A 23427-nucleotide genomic window follows, 5' to 3' on the forward strand; every position below is an offset into this window, starting at 1 on the left:
CAGCGGGGGTCGAACAAGTTCATAAGTGCCCAGAGGGTCACGGAGCTGCCGTGGGGGGAGTACTTGGTACAGCCCTGAGTGAGTGACGAGGGACGTGGCTGATGCCCCGGGGAGAGAGCAGACAGGAAGGATCGTAAAAGGAAAGCCATCGAATCTCCAAAGATGAACAGTAACTCACCTGGTGGCTGCAAGGGGTGAGGTAATCCAGCTGGACGGAGGGCATCGAAATATCAACTGTCCCTTCTCCTGGGCATCCCTGCATCTTCCCTGTTGGGTTTGTCTCTGGACTCATGTCTGGAGGTAAAATGGTTTATAGCAACAGTCTGTGGGACCATCTGGATAGACAGACCCGGCTCATGCAGATGCTACAAAGATGTAATTTACCCAAAAAGCACATGAAGGGATAATGATTCCCCAACAGCCACTAGGGAATCCTTTTCAGTGTCAAGCCCCCGAGGTACGCGTGTGTAAGATGCTTTTTGATTAGGAATAGGAAGGTAGAGGGACGCCTGGGTGGCTCAGTTGGTTGAGCGTCTGATGTCAGCTCAGGTCATGATCTCATGGTTCATGGGTTCAAGCCCCACGTTGGGCTCTGTGCTGAGAGCTCAGAGCCTGGAGCCTGCTTCAGGTTCCATGTCTCCCTCTCTCTCTGACCCTCCCCCACTGATGCTCTGTCTACCTGTCTGTCTGTCTCTCTCTCTCTCTCTCTCTCAAAAATAATAAACATTAAAAAAAATTTTTTAAAGGAATAAAAAGGTGGAATTGTGGAGTGGTGACAGGTGTCATCATGGGTCCAGATCTTGTCCCCACCCAGCTCCGAGTGGGAAGCTTGTCACCAGCTATGAGACCTACTGTCATGTGCCTCTATTTCCTCATCTGCAGAATGGGGATTATCCTAAATCCCACGTATCTTACTTCATAGGTTTCATGAAGAATAAACAAGATAATCCATGTAAAAAAAAATATATATATATATATTGCCACACAGTAAGGGTGTAATACTTGTGGCTGTTGTTAATTCCAGAAGTATTTGCAGAATGCCTTCTGTGTGTCTGGTTCTGTCTGCCCTTCACCTGACCCCATTCAGCTTCTTCGGGGGTGTGGGACACAGGGGAGAGAGACAGACAAACCACAAAGTAAACCAACAAGATGGTCACCAGCTGCATTCATAGCTGTGTCCCAAACCAGCAGGGCACCAAGATACGGAATCACATGAGGCAACTTACTCGCAACGCTGGAATGCCTCGCCGTGATAGTGACATTTAAGTGACAGATGAGAGGGAGCCAGTGGTGAGGGGCAGTGTGGTTGGAGCAGGGGTGGGGGGAGGGGCAGACTGGAGCAGCGCTTCTCAGACTTGATGATGCAGAAACGCGGGTCCTGATCCAAGAGGTCTGGGGCGGACCAGGGATTCTGCTTTTCTACCTGGCTCCGGGGCTGTGAGCCGCCAGAGCCTGGAAGAAGGCAGAGGGACGCCGGGGTCAGACGACATGGTTCTCATCCAGGTGAGGCTGGCCTTTACCTAAGGGGAGGTGGTTGGCCGTCCTGGGGTGTGGCCTCTCCCCACGGCCCCACTGCTTGCTGGGTCCCCTTTGTGCTCGGGAGCGGTGAATGTGGGGTGGCAGATGTTTGCCCAGCGAGCCGGCTCTGGAGTCCTCTGTGCCAGTTGGCCTAGCCATGCACATGCGGGCCCCGCCCTGTGACGGCTGCCGGAAGACAAAGGCCTGGCTGTGTGACCAGAGAGGCAGTAGATGCCCAGTGGGAGCCCAGCACGGGATTCGCCCTCCCTTCCAAAAATTCACCCCACACTCCCGGGCTGTATCTGAGCCCTACCCCCCAGCAGTCTCCCCAGCCGTGCCTTGCCTGTCCCGGGCCAGGTCCTCCTCGCCCCTGCCCTCTAGTGGCCTTTCTTCCTCCTCCTGTGTGGTGGCCATTCTGTGTTTGCTCACTTTTCTCCCCTTTGGGTCCTTCCTGCCCACGGGCACCCCGCTCCGTGTGTCATCTCCCATATTTCTTCTGTTCCAGCCTCTTGGGCATGCGGGAGGCTGAGGGCAGAGTGACACTCACCCCCCTCTCAGTGCCCAGCACAGTGCGCGGCCCACAGGGTAGGGCAGTGGTGTCTCCTTGGGTGCGTCTGCCCGTCCCCACAGGCCCTTCCAATGCGCTCCCCTCTTCTCTCTTTCTCCTGTGTGTGCACCTGTTTGCTGGATGTGCATTACAACCTTGGCAGTGACGTTTCCAAGGGCCGGCCTGGCTCTTCTCTCTGCCTTGTGATTCCTGCTAACAGCCCAGAGGCGTTCCCAGCCTGGTGATTTACGACAGTATCTATCGGATGGCATGTTCGAGGGCAGGGGCCCAGGGAGAGATTTGCCAGCTTCCAGTCCTGGGACCACGTCCTTCTTCAGGCACTGCCACGGCCAGAGGGTTGTCTTAGTGACCCTGAGAATCACCCTCCAAACATCCCGACCAAGGGAGGAGATCCTATAACCTGCAAGCAGGCCTTGACTCTTGGCCGTGAGGTCTGGAACCCCTACACCTACCCCTGCAGGCGTCCGGCGCCTGGCTTTGCAATCTGAGAGCGCATGTGACCGGGGGTGGCCTAGGGGAGGGCAGTGAGTGGTCACTGCTCGCTCGGTGGGCACCAAGCTTGCCTCAGAAAGGGGAGGAATGGGGGCGACTGGCCAGCTTGGTTTTGCTTTGTTTTTTTTTTTTCTAAGTCATTATTTATTTTATTTTATTTTGTTGTTTTATTAAGCAAGAGGATTTATATTGGTTCACACAACTGAAACACTGGTAAGGGCCAGCTGGATCCTGGCACCTGGCTCACTGTCCAGCTCCGCTCACATTTCCTTCATGCTGGCTCCCTCCTGGGGCAGCGTCCCACCCCCCACCCGCACCCCCACCCTCACCCCCAGAGGAGGACCAGATGGTCACCAGCTCCATCCTGTCCCTCCAGCAAACCCAGCCAGGAAGGGGCCCAGCGGGGGAGTTCCCCTCAAGGGCATTTCCTCAACAAGGAAGAATTCAGTCTCATTGGTCCTTGCTGGCCCAGGCCCCGCCCTTTGAGAAATAGGAAGATCTGATTGGCCAGGATTGGTCACGCCCAGCCGCGGGGCCAGGAGGAGGGGCCTAGAATGCTGAGCACCTGCGTGACCGCAGGCACCTGCTCCCTGCTCCGCCCTGGTCCAGGGAGCGTTGGGCAGCCTGACTCCAGGGACGCTCCTTGGGAGCGACTTGTGCGACAGGCCCTGGACGCGCCTCATTGAAAGTGTCGCTGCAGAGACTTTTGTGATAATCATAGGTAACCCTCGGCTACCTCTTTGGGAATTTCCAACTTGATCCTGGATTTTTGTAGAGAGAGGGTCTGTGTGCGGGGCTGGTCGCCTCGTCCCCCAGGACCTGGACTTCTGGCCGGCATGTCGTGGGTGCCCAGTTAATGTTGGTGGGGAGACGACGGCCGGGAGACAGCATGAAGCGGGGGTCCGCAGCCTTGCTCCGCCCCTCAGGATCCACCCTCACCCCCGCTTCCTCCTTCCTCGCCCAGCTTGAAGGCCTTACTCAGGAAATGGGGGCTATTTTATCTTCACTGTCACCATCATTATTGTTATCCCTCGTCCTTGTGGATGCTCTGGTGACTGCGTGGCTGTTTTCTGTTCAGCCTGGAAGTTTCTCCTGACTCAGAGAGCAGTCTTGACTTTTGCTGAGCCTCACCCCCTCTGGCTACCTTTGCTTCAGTAATCCATCCTATGCCCGGATACGTGGTTACAGTCCCTCCACCGATTGGTGGATCAGGGTCAGAGCTCGCAGATATTTAATCAAGTCCCACACTGCCTGGGCTCCTGTAGGGTAGTGACCATCTGGCAGAGCTTCCGGCCTACGGGGGTGGGGACACGGGACCCCTGCCGTGGGACTTCCGGGCAGATGATCCAGCTTCGAATGTAAACAGTGCTGGTTGGGAGCATCGCCCCACTGCTCACCAACCTCAGCCCGCCTTCCTCTCTCTGCAGTGGGGATGAGGGAGCAGCTGGGAGTGTTTGGATGGTTATAAAACTGATGTGCAAACGTGTCCAGCTTAGTGCCAGGAAGGAATTACAACCCCCGGCACTGTGCTGTGGCATCTGAGAAAGGGACAGAGTCCTGGGACATGTGACTAGTTGCTGGAAGCCCGAGTCACAGGGCTGAGCCCGGGTGGTGGAGAGGTACAAGGTCAGCCCTCAGCCCCGACCCTCGTCTTCCGAGCAGGTACTGAAGACACTGGTGTTTGTCTTTGTCACTGAGTGGCAGAGGATGAACCCAGGCCCCTTCCGTCTCTCGTCCATCTGCAAACTGTGGCTGTGGACTGTGGACAAAGGAGTGCCTTGTTCATGGTAGCTGTGTGTAGACATTTATAAAAACCTCATTATTCTTTTAAAGCCTGGCTTGGGAGCAGATGAGAAGCAGGATTTTAGAGGGACTCTGGACTCAGACCATCTGGTTCACAGCCTCACTCTGCTACTCATTAACAAGAGACTCGGGGCAAGTTATGTAACCTCTCTGGGCCTCAGTGGCCACATCTGTGACATGGGGGTGATGGTGGCGGCTTCTTTGTGAAGATTGAGTGAGATAATCCAGGCTCAGCGTAAGCAACTGACTGCACGTTAGCTGTTCTTATCATGATTTGAAGACACATGCTTTTGAAACAAAAGGCCATTTTGTAAAACATATAATCCTGCAATTTGCGTCTGACGTGCCTTGTGTCTAGCCAGGTACACTGGGTGCGCCAAGAACCGTGCTGATAGATACCAGAGTGGGGCTGCTTCTCCTGGGGGACAGTCCTGGAAGGCCAGTGAACCCGAGATTGGACAGGATTGTGCCGAGGGCCTTTATGGGAGGCTGGATAACAAATTCATTAATGAATAATGGCATCCGCCCCCAAGATGTCCACCTAATCCCAGAGCCTGTGATGTTACCTGACGTGATCAAAGGCCTTTGCAGATTCACATTATGCAGGTGGGCATGTTGTAGTCGCAAGAGTCCTTGTAAGAGGAGGTAGGGGTGCGTGGTAATGGAGACAGATGGGGGGGGGGGAGAGTGTGTGAAGACAGGTGGGGGCCCAGAGCTGAGGAGACAGCCTTAGAAGCTGAAGATGGCAAGGTCAGAGATTCTCTCCTGAATCCTCCAGGGGGAATGCAGGTCTGCCGACACCTTAATTTTAGAACTTCTGGCCCCCACGACTGTAAGAGGATGAACTGGTGTTGCTTTAAGCTGCTGAGTTTACGGTGATTTGTTACAGCAGCAGCAGGAAACTAACACAGCCCTTCTCAGGAGAGGGTCTGTGGTCATTTCTCAGATTTCCTCTTGCGTCGGCAGGCAGGTGATGAGCAGTCACAGGTCCAGAGCCTCCCACTGGCCCCCAGGGCCCCACCCCCACCCCTGCCGCTAGGTGTTAATACAGCCACCTCCCCCTCCTTCTGGGACCTCTGTGTTCCCAGGTAGCGCATCTGAAGTACAGACCTGTTTTCACCAGCCATTTCCTCTCTGGAAGAGACCCTGAGAAGCCCCACAGAGCAGCACGTGCCATCTTTCTGGGGGTTTCTAAATCACGGCCAGTACAGGGGCCCACGGCACATGCCTCTTCTGGTCATCAATCGCACTGACGCCGGCTCTGGGCCTCCCTCTTCACACCTGCAGGTACCTGCCTGGATGGGGAAGCCGGCTGCGGTCCCAGCAGCGGGATCCAGAGGGGAGGCACTTCTGTTTGGGGATAAACTTCTTAGCAGCTGCTGGAGGCCACAGCCTGGAGCCTAACTTGGGTTTATCATTTACACACCACAAACATCACTGGACCCTTAAAAGCAGCATCTTCCTTTTTTAAAAAAAAAAATTTAAGTGTTTTTAATGTATTTATTTTGAGAGAGACAGAGAGAGCATGAGCAGGGGAGAAGCAGAGAGAGAGAATCCCAAGCAGGCTCCACTCTGTCAGTGAGGAGTCCCACGTGGAGCTCAAACTCACAAACCGTGAGATCATGACCTGAGCCGAAATCAAGAGTCCGATGCTTAACCGACTGAGGCACCCAGGCGCCCCCAGCGTCTGTTTTACAGAGGAGAAAATAAAGGCTCGCAGAGGTAAAATGCATTGCTGGGGACACACAGAATTAAACAAAGGTTGGACAGACTCTAAAATCCATGTATGTTCCATGATACCACTCTGTTATGCCATTCATTCATTCATTCATTCATTCAGCATTTATGAGGCTCCTCCTGCACATATCAGGCCTCTTCTAGGACAGAGGGAAAGCAGTGAACAAAACAGACCCAAGTCTGCGCCCTGGAGAACTCACATTCCAGCGCAGGACCGGGTCACAGAGCTACAATCCAAGCCCCAGGTGTCATTTTCAAGTTCCTATAACCACCTTTTTTTTTAAGTACAAAGAAATAAGCAAAAAACATCCTTTTTATTTCACTTGATATATCTGAAATCTATCATGTCAACACGAAGTTGATTAAAAATATTAATGAGACATACTTGTCGCCCTCCTCTGTTTTTGAAATCCGGGGTTTGTATCTTACACTTTGGCAGCGCATCTCAGTACAGACCCGCCACAATTCAAGAGCTCACCGGCCACGTGTGGCCGCACATGCCCGGTGACTGTTGTATTGGACAGTGCAGCCCTTGCCTACGGCAGACGCCTATCCAGACAGTGACCTGGGTGCAGCTGGCGCCATGACCCCCCGTGGAGTTCATGACCCCGCCGTGGGGTTCAGCAGCAATCAGCCCATCCCTGCTAACTCCCAGCTTGGGATCACGGCGCCCACTCTCGGCTCTGCGGCTTCATGTGGCTGGGTTGTGGCGGAATTAGGGACCCAGCAGGTCTCTTTGTTGAGTGGCCTGTGGAGGGGGCGGGGCCTCAGCTCGGGAGGTGGGGTTAATCAGCCCATCATTTGTGCGACACCCTCTTAGGTGGCCACGGAGGGCCACGCTCTTGTTTTATGATTGTTGCTAATATTTGAGTCCCCCCTTCTCCCCTCCCCCACTCCACTTTCCTTTACTCCCAGCAACCGGCCCTCTGCGGGGAATGCCCTGATTGGCCCGGTCCGGAGCAGGTGCCCCCTGGGGTCTTGAGAGCCGGGTGGTCCTGGCGAAGGAGCAGGAGGTGCCTTTCACAAGGGATGCTCACGGCGCAGGTGGAACAGCAGCTTCCTCTGAACCTCTCCAGGCCGCCTGAGGCTGACCGCCGCCCCTCCCTGCTTGCCCCGCCTCCCGGAACCCCTGGACCTTATGTTCCCCTCTCCCCGCCTCTCTGCCCAAGGAGTCCTTCTCGGCTTCTTTGCCCAGACTGTCTTCTTTCCCCCACTTAAGGTTCAAGCTCCCAGAGAGCCCGCACTGAATCTCTCGTGCCCCTCATTCCTATGAAGATTGCTTTTAGGCCAGTGCTCCAGCGATAAGCATGTCTCTGTGCATTATCTCTTTGGAAAGGTAGAGTTAAGGCCATTTCACAGATGAAGAAACTGAGGCTACAGGAGATAAACTAGTTGAGCAGAGGAGCCGAGGCTCATAGAGTCCTGCCTTGCACAGCCATAGCACCCTCCCCACCCCCACATCCCTTCTTGATCCGTGTGTGGCTCTGTTGCCAAGGCCCAGTTCTGGAACATTGTGCCTTTACCTCACAGAGTTGATTTGCCCACAGACAGACAGCCTCCAGGCTTCGCTCCCACTGTTGTGAGCCTCTCGACCTGACTTTCAGACTTCTCCATGCTTTCTGATCCTCACCCCTTTCTCCAAAAGATGAGGGTCCTTCACTAACCTCCCCTGATCTCTCCAGAGCCCACTGGCAACAAAAGTTCCTCTCTTGGTCTAGTGCTTTTTACCCAATTACCACATACTTACTTCCATAGAATAACTCAGTCTGTAGTTCACAGTTTTTGTGGGCGAGGAGGCCAGGCACAGGGTAGCTGGGTCCTCTGCAAGGCCACAGTCAAGGTGTGGGCCAGGGACGGGTTCTCATCTGGAGGCTCGAGTGGGGAAGGGTCCACTTCGAAGCTGTTGCGGCTGGCGGCGGAATTGCTCCCTTAAAGTTGGAGGACCAAGGGCCTCATTTACTGCTGCTGTCATTTGGAGCCTACCTCAGGGCCTTGCCGAATGGATCTCCCCCCAAAATGTCCACTCGCTTTATTAAAGTCAGCAAGCAAGAGAACATCTCCTCACAAGGTAGGCATTCTAGTCCTTTTGATATAATCTCACATAATAACCATCATCCCGACATTTGCTGTATTTTACTGCCCTGAAGCAAACCACAGATTCCTCCCACATGCAAGGGGGGGGGGGGGTCACACAAGGGCATAAACACCAGGAAGTAGGGATTGTGAGGCCACTTTACGATTCTGCTGGTCATACTTTCCCTCTGGTTATCTTTTCTTCATGGCAGGATGCGAGAGTGGAGTCAGACCTACCATACAGCTATAGGCAAGACCTCAGTGTCCTCATCTGTAAAATAGGACAGTACCCTCTGACTCTTGGAGTTCACGCGATGATAAAATAAACTCTATAGGGGGAGTTTTTAGCACTATCCTTGGCTTAGCTGTTAAGCTTATAAATAATAACAAATTCACTGTTACTATTCAACCAGGCCGGGGCTGGTTTCAGTGTAGAAAAGCCCTACATAACAATAGGTTCAATAAAATAAACCTTTGTTTTTCTTCCATGTAAACAGAGTCCAGAGTTCAGCAGTCTGGGGCTAGGAGGGTGGGGCTCAGCAATCACCAGGGACCCAGGCTCCTTCTCTCTTAATGTTCTGCCATCTGCTACTTCAAGCTCCAGAAAGGCTGCTGAGCTCCAGCCATCACATCTACACCACAGTCAATAGGAAGGAGGAAGGGGCAAAAGAGAGAGAGAGAGAGAGAGAGAGAGATGTCCCTTCTACTTAAGAACACTTCCTGAATGTCCCCCTCCCCTGCTTATGTCCCATTGAGTGGGTGTGGCAGCTCCAGAGGCTGGGTGATGCTCTGTATTCTGGGAAGCCCCGGAAAACTGAGCATCGGGAGTTTTCTCACAATGGAGGGAGGGCAGAGTGGATGTTGGGAACTGTGAGCTGGCAGAACAAAACCACCCTGAGAGTATCAGGCCAGTGAGTCAGCACTACCTGCCCTTCTTTCCCTCCTCCCTCCAGCACACGTAGGAGATGAAAAGATCAGGTGAGCTGAGCTTGGAGGTGAGCTGTGCCCTCCAGGTGACATCTCACTTCAGTCACCTGGCTCGGTGCATCCCGAGGAGGTCATCACCTTTTCCGGCATTTAGCCAGGGCCCGACTGGCATTTACAGACCGGGACGGCAGGGAGGAAGGGCAGCCAAGGCGTGCCGTTCGGCGCCCCTGAGAAATGGTTTTCCACATCTGGAATTTCATCGGGGTTTATCTGTTGACCAGGAGGCCACATCAGTGTCACGTGCTGGCTGCAGAGGAAGCACAGTGAGTCTTTTTCAGTTCCTAGGAGGCTTTACTGCCTGGGGGGAGCGGGTGGTGGCCAGTGCAGACTCCAAATGTCATCCCTCCCATCATCCTTGTGCAGTGTCTTGGTGCTTACTGTATACCTAGCATGGTACACCTAACATGAATAAAACACTCACTCCAACGCTGGGAGGTCGATATTGCCTGTTATGATTGCTACTAGACGGAGGGGATCGAGCCCCGACCCGTGCCCTGACTTCTCTATAGAGTGGGGGGGGTGGGGGTAGCACTTCCCTCCTGGGTTTCTGGGAGTGACAAGGGAGACGATGTTGGGGAGCACGGGCGAAGCTGTGGAGGTCGGGAGCACTCGCCCGAGGGTCGTTCTCATTTTATTTCCTGACGTGAAAAGGGTGCCAAGCCCCGCAAAGCGAGCCTCCACCGTGAGCTGTTTCTCTCGTCCCCATCTCCTGCTGGCTGCCCCGCTTTAACCTCAGCTCCAGTTTTATGATTAAACATTCCAGCGTCAATTATTTACAATATGTGCAGATGAGTATCAGGATTGCAGGGGGCTGAGTGACTCATGGGAGAGTTGGTTTTTATGGAGGGGAAGTAACATGAAGGGAAACAGGGAATTCTACCACCTGACCACAGAGACTGAGGTCAGCCTAGGGAGGGCTCCAAGCAGCCAGGGCGTGGGGAGGGGGCCCTCCGTGGAGGTGCAGGGCGCCGGGAGGCAGCAGGTGGTGGAGCGCGCTAGCTCTCTCCACTCAGACACGTCGGATCTTTGCTGTGCCATTTGCTGGATGACTTTGAGCAGGTGCCTTAACTTCTCTGAACGTCAGTTTCTTCATCTGTGAGACAGGGATCATTCTGGAGACTTCCCCATCAGGGTTCTTGGACATTTTAAATGTGATCATGAAGAATCAATTTTAAAAATAATTCTTTTAAGTAAATTATTTTAAGTAAAATAAATATGATATATTAAATTGTCCAAGTACAGTTAATGGCAATGACGATAAAGGCATCGGAAGCACCCAGCGCAGTGCCTGGCACTTGGTAAACGCTTAGGGGATCATCCACTATTGCTGCCACGATCCCAGAATGTAACAGGTGGGACAGGAAGGCCGTTGTGACTAGTGACTTCCTGAAAACTGGAAGCAGGAGGAGGCTGGGGCTGGAGGAAGCAGGTCTGGCTCAGGGGCCTTTTAGTGGGACTCACAGGTAGCAGAAGAGAGGGCTGCTTGGGGGCTGGGCAAGCTTGAGCAGATTCCAGAAAGGCGCTTGGCAGAAGCCTTTGGGAACCACTTGTGTGGAAGCAGCATCGCTGTGGCTAAAAAAGAAAGTGTCCAGATATGGGCAGGATAAACGCTCTCGGACTGTGTCTGCCCTCCACCACCAAGGGCCGCCCTGATCAAAGCCTGGGAACAGGATGGGCCCCGCGTCCGCAGCTGCACCCGCCCGCACAGGACAGCTCGCCTTCTCTCCGCACCTCCGGGTCGGGTTAGAACCCTCCACGCTAGGGCCACACGAAATAAACGTCTGCCTGGCTTTGTCCTGAGGACTCAGGGGCTGGGGCCGTGCGCCACCAGGAAAGCAGGTGCCAGCTGACACAGTGTGAAAGGCTGTCACGGTTTTTACCCCGGCTGAGTTCAAGCAAGTACAGGCTTGCCTTCCAGAGAAATCTCCGGTTAAAATGTAAACGCGGTGCAGGAGGGCTGGGTGGCCGGCCTCCCTCGGTCGAGCCTGGCTGCACAGGGAAGAGGTGCAAAAAATCATCCACCGAGGGACCCATTTTATCAGGATCAGGGAACTGTGCCCGATTAAATGAGCTGCAGGACCAGTGAAGGGTCTGAGTGTTAGCAGGCGCCGGGGGAAGGCGCGTCCGAGCAGGCTGCCGGCATGCGCTCCCGGTGGCTGCTGTAACAAATTACCCCAAACTCGGTGGCTGAAAACAACATAAATTCACTCGCCGGCAATTCCTAAGGCCAGAAGCCTGCAGTCAGTTCCACGGGTTACAGTCAGCAGGTCTGCTGGGTTCGCTCCTTCTGGAGATTGGCACCTTCTCCCCAGGTGCTGACTCGCCGACTCCCAGAGGTGCTGCACACCTGCCCCCCCCCCCGAAGGCTTGGGGCCCCTCCCCCCATCACACAGCCCCTTGCTTCAGACTGACATCTCTTACTTCCTCCTTTGACCTTTCTGCCTCCCTCGTAGAAGGACACTTGTGATTAAATAGGACCCACCTAGATGATCCCGGCTAATCTCCCCATCTCAGGATCCTTAACGTAATCACATCTGAAAAGTTCTTTTTGCCACGTAAGTTAACAGCCACAAATTCCACAGATTAGGACCGGGATGTTTGGGGCCTCCCACATGCCTTCTCCCAAATTCAGACAGAGTGGTGAGTGGCAAATAGGCCCGAGCTGAACCCCAGATTCTTCTCTGCCCCCGACTCCGATGGCCTTGACCTAGACTCTCACCCCCTCCGGGCCTCCGTACGCTCACCTGCCTCTATAGGGCTGGAAATGACCGCCAACACGCCTGGTGCCCTTACTCCCTGCCAGCCACCAGGCGCATGAAAACCTCTCCTGCAGTCAGTCACTCATTGATTTTCTGGCTTTTGCTGTCCCTGGAAACAGCCAGGCAGTCTCCTGCCTTGGGGCTTCTTCCCTTTGGTTCCCTCTGCCTGGAATGTCCTTCGCCCAAAGAGCCACATAGTTCCCTCCCCGGCCACCTGTCACAGCTCTGCTCACGTGTTACTCTCTCAGTGACTGCGTTCCCCAACCACCCCATTTAAAGTCCCCCCGCCCAGCACTTCCAACCACCGGCCCGCGGTCAGGTGGGGGCGTCATTTTCCCAGCCTGTCTTCCCATCCAGCACAGTATGGACTTTTCCAGAACAGGTGATTGTCTGTGAGCTTTCCGGGGACGGGGCCTTCGGTCCGGGCCGTTCCTCTATCCCCAGCACACAGCAAGCCCTGGAACATGGTAGGTGCCCGCTTAATGTTTTGCTGAGTGAACGAATAAATACCTGTACCCGCAAACTTTGAGCCTGTAACGCATAAGAACCCATGAGTTCGATCCACGTCCAGCTCCCCGACCAGTGAGAAAGCTAAAGCGGTCAGAGGTGAGAGGTAGCCTCTAGGTGCCTGAAGTCGCCGGGCCGAGATGGGAACACAGCCTCGGGCCCCAAGTCCACCCTGGGAAGCCCACCGCGTGCTGGGCATGGGCGAGACTCCGAAACAGTCTGTGCGGTCCCTGAGTCAAATTCTCCCGTCTGCCTACGTTTTGCTCCAAAATGCCCCTTGGGGAGGAGAGACGAATGACTCATGTCAGCATCCAAAATGACCTGCACAAGGACATCGGCACCGTCCACGTGGTGCCCGTGTTCGCATGAGCCTGGCGGGCAGCCGGCACACTGACCGAGCGGCGAAGTGGCCGCAGCTCCCTGTCTGGGGGAGGACGTGCCGCTGGCCTCAGGCCCCGCCTGTCTTGCCCTGGAGAGTTTGGCTGAGGCTCTGTGCACATGACCACCACTTACACATGGTGAGACCTGGGGCAAGTTTCTCAACCTCTCTGTGCCTCAGTGGATTCAGCGATAGCACGGATGAAGGTGGGGGTAAGAGCACCTCGCTCATACGATGCTGGGGTAGAGTGAGTGAGCGCAGCCCATGCAAAGCGCTTCGTGTGAGCCCAGCACACAGTAGCGTCCAGGAAACAGTAGCAGATAGTCCTGCTGCTGGCTGGGTGCCAGGGCCGGGTAGGGTGGTCAGCGCCTGCGCGCGGCCTTGCTCACCAGGGTGGGACGGGCCACCAGTGGCCTGGAGAAGGACCAAGGTGTCAGACTAGCTTTGAGTAGGAGCCCTACTTCCTGCCTTGCATCTCATGGGCACCAGACTCGGTCCTGGCAGGGAATCATAGCGATGTCACATTTCCCAAGAAACACTGAGGGGCGCCCGGGTGGCTCAGTTGGTTAAAGTGCCTGACTTCAGCTCAGGTCACGATCTCACAGCTTGTGAGTTCGAGCCCCGCCATCAGGCTCTGTGCTGACAGCTCAGAGCCTGGAGCCTGCTTGGGATTCTGTGTCTCCCTCTCTCTCTGCCCCCCTCCCCTCCCCGCCCAGCTCGTGCTCTGTCTCTCTCTCTCAAAAATAAATACACATTTTAAAAATTTCACCACTCCCTTCTCTTCTCACTGCAGCAAGTGCTAGGTTCTGGGAACTGTCCTCTCCCATCTCTGTGCAGTTTCTCAGACTGAACCCTCCCCACAGATCTCCCTAATCCCCTCTTACCCCCAAACTCCACCCAGGGTAAATCTACATACACCTCAAGGCCTTGCACAGCTTCTGGGTCTTCCTTCCCCACCTGCTTCAATGCTAAGGTGTCGCCCCTTCTGTAGGCTCGTTTTATGTGCCCCATTTTAGCAGTCCTACCTTGTGATTTATGGGTTTCAGAATCAGACATACCTTATACCTGCCTTTTATACTAGCTGTGCAAATTTGGACCAGTTCCTTTACCTCTCTGAGCCTCTGTGTCCTTCTATGTAAAATAGAAATAATAATTATCAGGGGATCATACACTTGATATGGACACAGGGCCTATCACAGAGTTGGTACCTGACACACGTTCACTCTTACTTACCTGATGTTGACTTCCCATCTATGAGAAAGAGTCACGTGTCTTCCTGCTGGACTGCAAAAGTATCTCACACATCCATGTGTCCCCGTGAAGCCCCTGGCACACAATAGGGACCCAGGAATTGTGGGACTCAGATCCTTCAGAAAGGCATTTTATTTTATTTTTTATTTTTTAGAAAGCCATTTTAAAAGAAAGGCACACCTGTTATCCCTCGTGCTTTGGTGATGAAATATCTCCTAGAAGAAACTGCAGCGCTCCTTTCTGTCCCCGCCCACCCTGCCCAGGGAGCCTTGTGGTACAAGGGAAGGAGGGGCGCTTGCAAAGTCGGCTGGACTTGACCCTGAACCTTGCCATCTGCTTAGCGCTGTGTGCCCTGGGGCGGATTTTGTAACCTCTCTGAGATTCCGGGATGGTGGGGCTCCTCTCTCCTTGAAGGTTGCTGCTGCTGGGACTTCCACTGCCCCTCCTACGGTTCTTTCTCTGCCTCGAGGATCACTTAGCCTCTTTTGCTTTACTGTCGGCTCTCTCGGGGCCCAGGCAGCCCTCCTCCCTCCCCTCTACCTGTATGACTCATTTGGCCACAGGTGCTCAGTCTACAAGAACGTGCTCTGAATGAATGGGAACCTGATGCCTTTGACCTTGGTTGGGAGGGAGGTGGCCTGACCCTCCCAGGCAGGAGGGGAGCAGCAGCAGTGGTGGCTCAGGCCCCTTCTCCTCCTGTCCCCACTGCATGGGACCGGAACTTGGTGACAAAAGTGACTCAGGGCTGAAACTTGGCCCAGAGGGCCCCACTGAGTTCTTCCTTTGTGATGGGAATGTGGCCTGGTTCCCTGCGAATGCAGTGGGGTGGGGGTGGGGGGGATCCCTTTCCCAATTATGCAGCTTGGCAGGAAGAGCTGGGGGCACAGGGAGATGGTCAAGGAGGCTCTTTGTCCTGGGAACTGGTCACACCACCAGGCCTGAGGTCCCCTCCCAGGGAAGGCGGGACGTCTCTGGGCCAGGGGGCAAGCTTCGCGGCCGCCCACGGGTCTAGATCAGATCCTCGGTTTCTAAACCGCATTCCAGAGAACTTCTGGGATCCTGCAGGAACGGGGCAAGGGAACGCTCCACCATCACTGGGGACCCTTGGCTCCGTTTCAGCCAGAACAGAGCCTCTTTTCCTTTTCTTTCGTTTGATTTTATTCCAGACGTCGTCTTCATGTTGGACGCCTAGAAACTCCAGTCTAGCTGTGGGATGGACTGGGGTCTCGGCCGAGTGGGGTGCGTTCATGTCCATCTCGTGTCCAGGGCTGTGACTGCCCGCCCCCACCCCGAAATCCATGCTGCCTCTGGTTGGGCCAGGGCTGCTGCTGGGAGGGAAGCCCGCGGCTGCCCAACAGGAAGGAGGCTCAGGGTTCTCACCCCTGCCGACTCCTGCCTAGAAATGCCAGGGAACGCCGACATCTCAGCCCAACCAGGGCACGCTGGTAGTCACCCCCTTGGGCCCGGACGGAAATCAGAATTAACCTGAGCACCTCCTCCATGTTGTCAGCAAATCGCCTGCGTACCAGATACTCCTGAAAGTTGCTCTGACCAATCCTCTCCCCCTCGGGGCCAACTGTGGGCTAGGAATTTCAGCAAATTGATGTGGGACATTAAACTTTTTAACTTGCCAGATATTCGTTCTATGAATAGTTATTAAGCACTGTTAGCTTCCGTAATGGTAAGTTTATTTCAGGGAGTTTATAGTCCAGCAGGGGAACCAGGGAGCCAAAAAGAAAACAAAACAATACTATTATAGATTGTGAAGTAACGTCATCCATCCATGGGAAGGAATGTCGTCAAGGAGGTAGCTGGGTGAAGGAGGGCTATTTTTTATAGAGCGGTTAGGGACACCCTTGCTGAGGGGATGGAATTTGAGCTAAGAGACAGAAGTAGTAAAAAGGAGCCAGACCAGGGGTACCTGGATGGCTCAGCCGGTTAAGTGCCAACTTCAGCTCAGGTCATAATCTCGCAGTTCATGGGCTCAAGCCCCGCATCGGGCTCTGTGCTGACAGCTCAGAGCCTAGAATCTGCTTCAGATTCTGTGTCTCCCTCTCTCTCTGACCCTCCCCTGCTCGCACTCTGTGTGTGTCTCTCTCTTGAAAACAAATAAACATGAAAAAAAAATTTTTTTTAAATAGCCAGACCAAAGAGACAGATGGCAAAGTGTTTCAGGTACTGGGAACAGCAAGTACAAAGGCCCTGTGGCAGGAGGTGCTTGGTGTGAATGGAAAAACAGAACAGAAGTCACTGAGGGTTGGTGAGCCAAGAGAAAAGGGATGAGAGAGGCAGGAGCCAATCCAATCTGGTGGGACAAAAGAGTTTGGATTTTATGCTAAGAGTGTTGGGAAAATGTTGATGGGCTTTTAAAATTCCTATTCAGTTCCTACTATTGCAAAATAATTCAACCAATCAAAAGGGTCTCTGTCAGATCTATGAGGTTTAAGGAGTCATGTAATAAGTAAACACCCACGTACCCTTCTCTGTCCCCTCTCTAGGCACTGTTTCTCCCTCCTCCAAGGAGGTAACTATGATCCTGAATTTTAGTTTACAACCTTTGCATTTCTTCCTCATATTACAAAAATAGCAACATGTTGTTTGGTTTTGCCTCATTCGGAACTTCCTATAGATGGAAACATGCGGGATGGCCTTCCCGTTCAGCATCACGTTTGTCAAAATGGGCAACGTCGGTGCATGTAGCTGTGGGTTATTCATTTTCATGGCCATGTAATACCCCAGTGGCTAATGCCATCCTGGCCTATCCTTCTTCCTGGCACCGGGCATCATGTGTTTCCTCCTGTTGAGCCAATCCTACATTCTTGGGATAAACCCGACGCGATTGTGATGTATGATGTAAATGTCTGCCTTTAAAACGACATCGTGGGATTCCATTTGCTGACATTTTGTTTAGGACTTTTGTGTGTGTGCACACAGATCACACTGGCCAGTCATTTTCCTCTCTTGCCTTGTCTGTGTTTACTTTGGGGATCGAGTATACACCCCTCATAAAGTGACTTGGGGGAGTGTTTCCTCTGCTTCAAGCCTCCGAAGCACGTGTGTAAGATGGATAGAACCACGTAAGGGTGTGGTAAATGCAGCTACCGGACTGTCTTCCTTCCACGGCCCCCCTTTTTTGGTACAGGGCCTTGGTTTCTTTTGGAACACTTCTTGCATGTACCCCAACTAATGCCCTCCCTCTCCCAAGAAAAAACAAAGGAAACACATACCTACTCACCCAAGAAGCACCTGAGATTGAAATGCTCACTGCTGGGGCGCCTGGGTGGCTCAGTCGGTTAAGTGTCCAACTTCGGCTCAAGTCATGATCTCACGGTTCCTGAGTTCGAGCCCCGTGTTGGGCTCTGTGCTGACAGCTCAGAGCCTGGAGCCTGCTTCAGATTCTGTGTCTCCCTCTCTCTCTGTGCCCCACCCCCCACTCACTCTCTGTCTCTCAAAACTGAATAAATGTTAAAAAAGTATTTTTTTAAAGAAAGAAATGCTCACTGCTTACTTAGAAAGCCGTGTTTCTGATTTTTTACAGGTGGGTCCTTTACTCAAGATTTTAGCATGAAGAATTGTTTCCCAGACTGCCCTGAGCGCCCCAGGTAACAACAGGTACGTGCTTCCCTTACCTGCTTAACAACTTTTCTTGAACACCCAGGTATAGGATCACTCACTTATCCCGCAGGCCCCCCTTGACCATGAGCCGCGATGGGTCCAGTCAGAGGTGAGTCTCACTGAGCTGGGACCCTACGCTGCCCGCCAAGGCTGCCCTGATTTAGGGACGTGTTGGAAACTATGTGCTCCAAATCCTCCAAGCACAAAATTAGCTTCTTTCCATATTTTTGAATGGGAAAGAACATCATACTAAATATAACGTGGGCCAACGAGCCAGAAACAACATCAATAGCCAGCAGCTGCAGCTCTGGGGTTTCCGCATTCTCAGGACGACCCACCAGGGTCCTGGGCTGCAGAGGGAGGGCGGAACCCACGAGCGATGTGAAGCGACCATCGGCCACGACCCCCAAACACAAAAACCTTTATTTTATTTGTTTTTTCTAAGAGCAACACAGGCACATTTCTGTTTCCAATTCTTACTCTTCTAGGAAGAAAAAGACAATAAAAATTGTTCGAATCCCACCACACACACACACACACACACACACACACACACACACACACACCAACTAAAACCACCGAGGTATGCATAATTTGAGTGTTTTGAAATTTAATGTAAGACATTAAATAGTGTTTCTCAACCTTTTCCCCCCAATGTTGTCCCCTAAAGAGTCTTTTTAGACATTGTTTTTGTAATGCCCCCACCTTATGAAATTTTAGTGTGTCTATTTATGTATTATGGAGGGCCCCAAGCCATTATAATATCCAAGACTGTTTTGCACCATCCCCAAGAACCAATCTTTGCCCCCCTTCGTGGGTGGTCTCGCCCCACTGAGAACGCAAGCTTTACATGATATTAAATAACAAATCTTTTTATAAGAACCTACACTTGTGCTGGTCACACGCAGTTCTTGGTGCTTTATATATCTTGACTTGTTCACTTATCAAAACTCTCCTGGGGCGCCTGGGTGGCTCAGTTGGTTAAGCGTCCAACTTCGGCTCAGGTCATGATCTCAGTTTGTGAGTGCAAGCCCAGCGTTGGGTCCTGTGCTGACAGCTCAGAGCCTGGAGGCTGCTTCAGATTCTGTGTCTCCCTCTCTCTCTGCCTTTCCCCCACTCATACTCTGTCTCTCTGTGTCTCAAAAATTAATAAACATTGGGGACACCTGGGTGTCTCAGTTGGTTAAGCGTCCAACTTTGGCTCAGGTCATGATCTCACTGTTCGTGGGTTTGAGCCCCGTGTCAAGCTCTGTGCTGACAGCCAGCTCAGAGCGTGGCGCCTGTTTCAGATTCTGTATCCCCTCTCTCTCTGACCCTCCCCTGCTCACGCTGTCTCTCTCTCTCAGAAATAAATAAAACATGTAAAATAAATAAATAAACAAACATTGAAAAAATTAAAAAAAAAATCACCTATGAAGTGAGTACTAGAAAGCTTTTATTTCCGCTTTACAGTTGTGGATACTGAGGCACAGCCAGGTTAAGTACCCTGCCCAGAGTCACACAGCTAGGAAAGTAGAGTGAGGATCCACGCTGATTCCAAAGTTCACGATTAACCACCAAGCTAAGTCGCCTTGCAACAACACAGTCCGATTGTAACCCATTCAAAATACAGAAATGGAGTAAACGCTATACTCCCCAAGCCCTCTCCCTTCTCAGAAGCAGTCATTGCTGAATTTGGAAAGTGTCCCTCCTCTGAGATTTTTACTAACGTGTTAATATATATGAAAATACTTTATCTCTTTGTGTTAACATAAGGAGGATCGTCCAGGCTTCTTTCCTGTGTGTTCATATATACACGGCTATGGATAGAATTTTTTTAATTATAATCTCACTGCACATACCGTTTTCTTTAACCTTGTTTGACTTTAAAATGTATCATTAGCTGGCTGGAAACTATAATTTAATAAACACAGATACTGTATTTTATTTACCCAGATGCAGATTATTGGCTATTTAAGTAGTGTCTAGTTTCCCAATCCTACAAAGCTACGATGACTATTCTCGCCCCGTACATAATTCTTAGAAGTTGGAATTACAGAGCCAAACGGTATAAGCATTTTTGAAACATTTGATCCCTACATACCATCCAGAAAAATGATAGGAAATGGCTTATCCCAATCCCATTATACATACTGGGTATTATTGCCTGTTTTCAACCACTGACAATTGGACGGGCTCAAGTGTACGAATCCTGACCTTTTCATCTCTGTCGGCGGCGCTTACCTGAGGCTTGTTTTACTCATGCGACAGGATAAACCCAAAGCTGGAGTTGAGAGAGCAGGGAAGGTGGAATGTTGAGGTGGCCCAGATCACTGGTTCAGAAAACACACTGCCAGCCCTCCAGGTACAAGCCTACCTGCCGGACCCTCCAGCAGGTGCTCAGTAATGGACTTTTTCATCTCCTGCTTCCCGCACCAGCCTCAGGCTGCACCTCTGCACCCAGAGCCCTCCCCTGCTGGCACTGTCTCAGATCCATATGGCAGAACCGCCAGTCTCCTCCTCCTTTCCTTTGCTGGCTGTGAGTGCTATTGGAAGAAACAAACACCCTTGTGTATACTTTTCACTGATCCCACTGCCACTGGCTGCAGCGGGATGGGGTCCTTGTTCAGTGCCCTGCATGCACACGCATACATGTCCGTGCACCAGGGTGTATGCATATGTGCATACGCACAAATACATGTAAGACAGCACGAACAGGGTGCAGACCCTATTGTGTGTAGTGGGACTTCTCACTCACGGAGACTTTCCGTATAGGACACACACCTACCAAATTACGGCATCTACACTTTCTTCCCACTTTGCTGTTTTTCCTTGTAGACTTTTTCCTGCTGTCCCAGAAGCCCCACTAGCCCTTAACTTGCTCACTGGTGTTTCTCCAGTGCCTACCACTGCTTAGCAGATGTGCAAGAAATATTTGTTGAGTGCAAAAAAGAAGGAATAGACCCGAAGCCAATAAAGGGGATTATCCTAAATATTTTTAGAGTATTTTTTTTAACAAAGTGGCCAGTTTCAGATTTGAGCCCGTTGTTTGATGAGAAAATATCTCTGCAGGATTAGATTTCAAGTGGCCTGGTTAGCTGTCCTTCTGGAAAGATTGGAAAGAATGCAGAATTGAACACAGGGCCTCGCCCATCCAAACATCTGTCAAGTTTTACTGTTCTACAAAGGTTGCTATCCCGGGAATAGCCCGGAACGGTGCTGCTCGCTGGTCCATCTAGTCCCTGAGAGTGTTCTGAGCTAAACCTTCAGGGGCCTTGCGTGTCTGACTCACTCTCCCAGCCAACAAATGATCATGGAACCCCAGGACGGGGAGCTGCTCCCTTTAGCGCAGGGTCTCTGAGATGCTTCAGGGGAAGAGGGTATCTCATGCAGCCGGGCATGGCAGCTACGATGAGGAAGGGGCAGAAGCTTGCCCCTTTAAGAAAAGCAAAACCCCGGGGGTTCCTGGGTGGCGCAGTTAGATAAGCTTCCGACTTCGGCTCAGGTCATGATCTCGCAGTTTGTGGGTTCGAGCCCCGCGTCGGGCTCTGTGCTGACAGCTAGCTGTTTCGGATTCCGTGTCTCCCTCTCTCTCTACCCTCCTACACATGTGCTCTCTCTCTCTCTCTCTCAAAAATAAAATAAACATTAAAAAAAAGAAAAACAAAACTCCGTATGGCTGAAGGGAGGCTAGCCTCAGATCATGGCTTCGGGTGGCCTCTGTGAATTTCATTCAGTGAATCGGCAGACATGTTTGCAGTCCCTGCCACGTCCTTGGTGCGAAGATGAAGGGGGCCTGGCCACAGCAGTTGCGGGGGCTTGTGGGAGCCCCCAGAGAGGAGCAGCTGAGCAGGGGTGACCAGACAGCTGCAGAGAGGCTAGAGGGGGTGGCGGAGAAGGGTGCGGGGAGAGAGTGGGGGCCGGGGTAGGGGGGAGAGGGAGTCACAGGCGTGATTCTAGGAGCCTGGGCTTCCTGCTGCAGGAAACGGGGAGCCATTGAGGGTGGTGACCAGACCGTAGGCTGTGTGGACTGGGACATTTCACTGACGGATGCCCCGCACCCAGGCGACCTAGGTACCGCTGACTGACCCCAGCTGTGCATCCCGTCCTTCTCGCTCCCCGCTGGACCTAGTGAGAGCTCAGATTTCACTGCACTTCATTAAATTCCACAAATGTTTTAAGGACCCAGAGCTCTGACCTTTCTGGTCTCCTGCATGGAAAGGTCTGGCTTTTCCTTTTTGGGTGTGGTGGGCGGACCAGCCCTCCTCCCGCAGGCGCACAGAGGGAGCCGAGCGCAGCCCGTGATGCATCTGGAAGGCATCAGAGGCGAGGCCGGGCCAGAGCCCTGGCTCCGTCCGGTGTGGTAGCTGCTTGGGCGCACAGAGCGTCTCGGATCCGAACTCACCTTCCTCTCTCCTCTCTGCGCTTTCCTTCCAGATCTCTCGGCCACAGCCAATCCCACGGGATGCCTCGAACTTTCTCGATGCCCTCCCTTGAGAGCTCAGCCGCTGTTGCCTCAGTGGGGCCCTAGGGACTTTGTTCAGCGCGTTGAGCGGGTGTTTGTTGCTCTTTGCCGCTTCTGCCCTTCTCTCTCGATCTCCCTCCTCTGAGCCGGGCCTCGCCCTGCCCCCGCTGGCATGATGGCCCAGTCGAAGGCCAACGGCTCCCACTACGCGCTGACCGCCATCGGCCTGGGGATGCTGGTTCTCGGGGTCATCATGGCCATGTGGAACCTGGTGCCCGGCTTCAGCGCCGCCGAGAAGCCCACCGCTCAGGGGAACAAGACCGAGATCGGCAGCGGGATCCTCAAGAGCAAGACCTTCTCGGTGGCCTACGTGCTGGTCGGGGCCGGGGTGATGCTGCTGCTGCTCTCCATCTGCCTGAGCATCCGGGACAAGAGAAAGCGGCGGCAGAGCGAGGAGATGGCCCACATCCAACACCAGGCGGGGGCCGAGCAGCAAGCCCCGGAGGAAGACAGGTGAGGACCGGCTCGCACCCCCCAGACCGGGGCGTGGCGGTGGGGGGGGCGGGGGACACACGTGGGCACGCTCCCAGGGCTCACCGAAGACCCCGTTTTAGCCTAGGAGACTCTACCCTCCCACTTCCCCCCACTAAGGCTCCGTACAGCCGTTTATAATTGCCCAAATACACTTCTACCCCAGAGCGTCCCAAATAACGCAGTATGAACGGGTCACAGATGTACCAAGATTTTGACAGCCGCGGGGAAGCCGCACGGGGCCTGGGTGGCCCGAGCCCCACCAGACATACTGCCCGTGCATTTACCCCGGCGCGCTGTGGTGTGTGCCTTGGACCAGAGATGCCACAAACGCATTCGAGAGACGAGCGCTGAGCTGGGGAACAGCTGTTAAAGGCTGAGGTCCAGACTATAGAAAGAGCCCTTACAAACAAACGTGAAAGATGAACACGCTGGTAGGAAAATGGACAAAGGATACAAGCAAGCGTCCCATTCATGTTTAGACAATAGATGGTCAACCTCATCAGGCACAAAACGAAAACACAAAGTAGATGTCATTATTCTTCGCCTATCGGAATGGCGAAGGCAGGCAGTGCCCGGGGTTGGAGAGCTGTAGGGAAATGGGGGTGGCCACTGACCCCCCCTTTCTGAGGGGGTATTGGAGATGTGTGGACGAACCTGTCCCTTCTGTCTCTGAGGGATGATCCTTGGAAGATAGTCACACAGCGCAAAGGAGTCCGTACCCATCTGTTTAGCAGAGCATTGCCGAGAAGAGCAAAACCTG

At 53.1% G+C, this 23427-nt stretch overlaps 1 protein-coding gene across 4 annotated transcripts in view; it reads left to right on the forward strand.

Moving 5' to 3' along the window:
* TMEM51 (transmembrane protein 51) overlaps window positions 1-23427 on the forward strand; it is a 55390-nt gene that overhangs the window by 30255 nt on the left and 1708 nt on the right. For 3 of the 4 annotated variants that reach the window (XM_039228941.1, XM_039228940.1, XM_039228943.1), the window contains exons 2-3: window positions 17613-17686; window positions 22106-22646. In XM_039228941.1, the coding sequence (XP_039084872.1) occupies window positions 22306-22646 (341 nt within the window). In that variant the 5' untranslated portion in view covers window positions 17613-17686; window positions 22106-22305. Of the gene's footprint in view, window positions 1-9237; window positions 9442-17612; window positions 17687-22105; window positions 22647-23427 lie in introns of those variants that run through there. The other variant, XM_039228942.1, reaches the window with a different exon arrangement.

This window comes from Hyaena hyaena, unplaced genomic scaffold, assembly GCF_003009895.1.
Source record: "Hyaena hyaena isolate Hyena2069 unplaced genomic scaffold, ASM300989v1 scaffold_35, whole genome shotgun sequence".
In the NCBI taxonomy this organism is placed as follows: domain Eukaryota; kingdom Metazoa; phylum Chordata; class Mammalia; order Carnivora; family Hyaenidae; genus Hyaena; species Hyaena hyaena.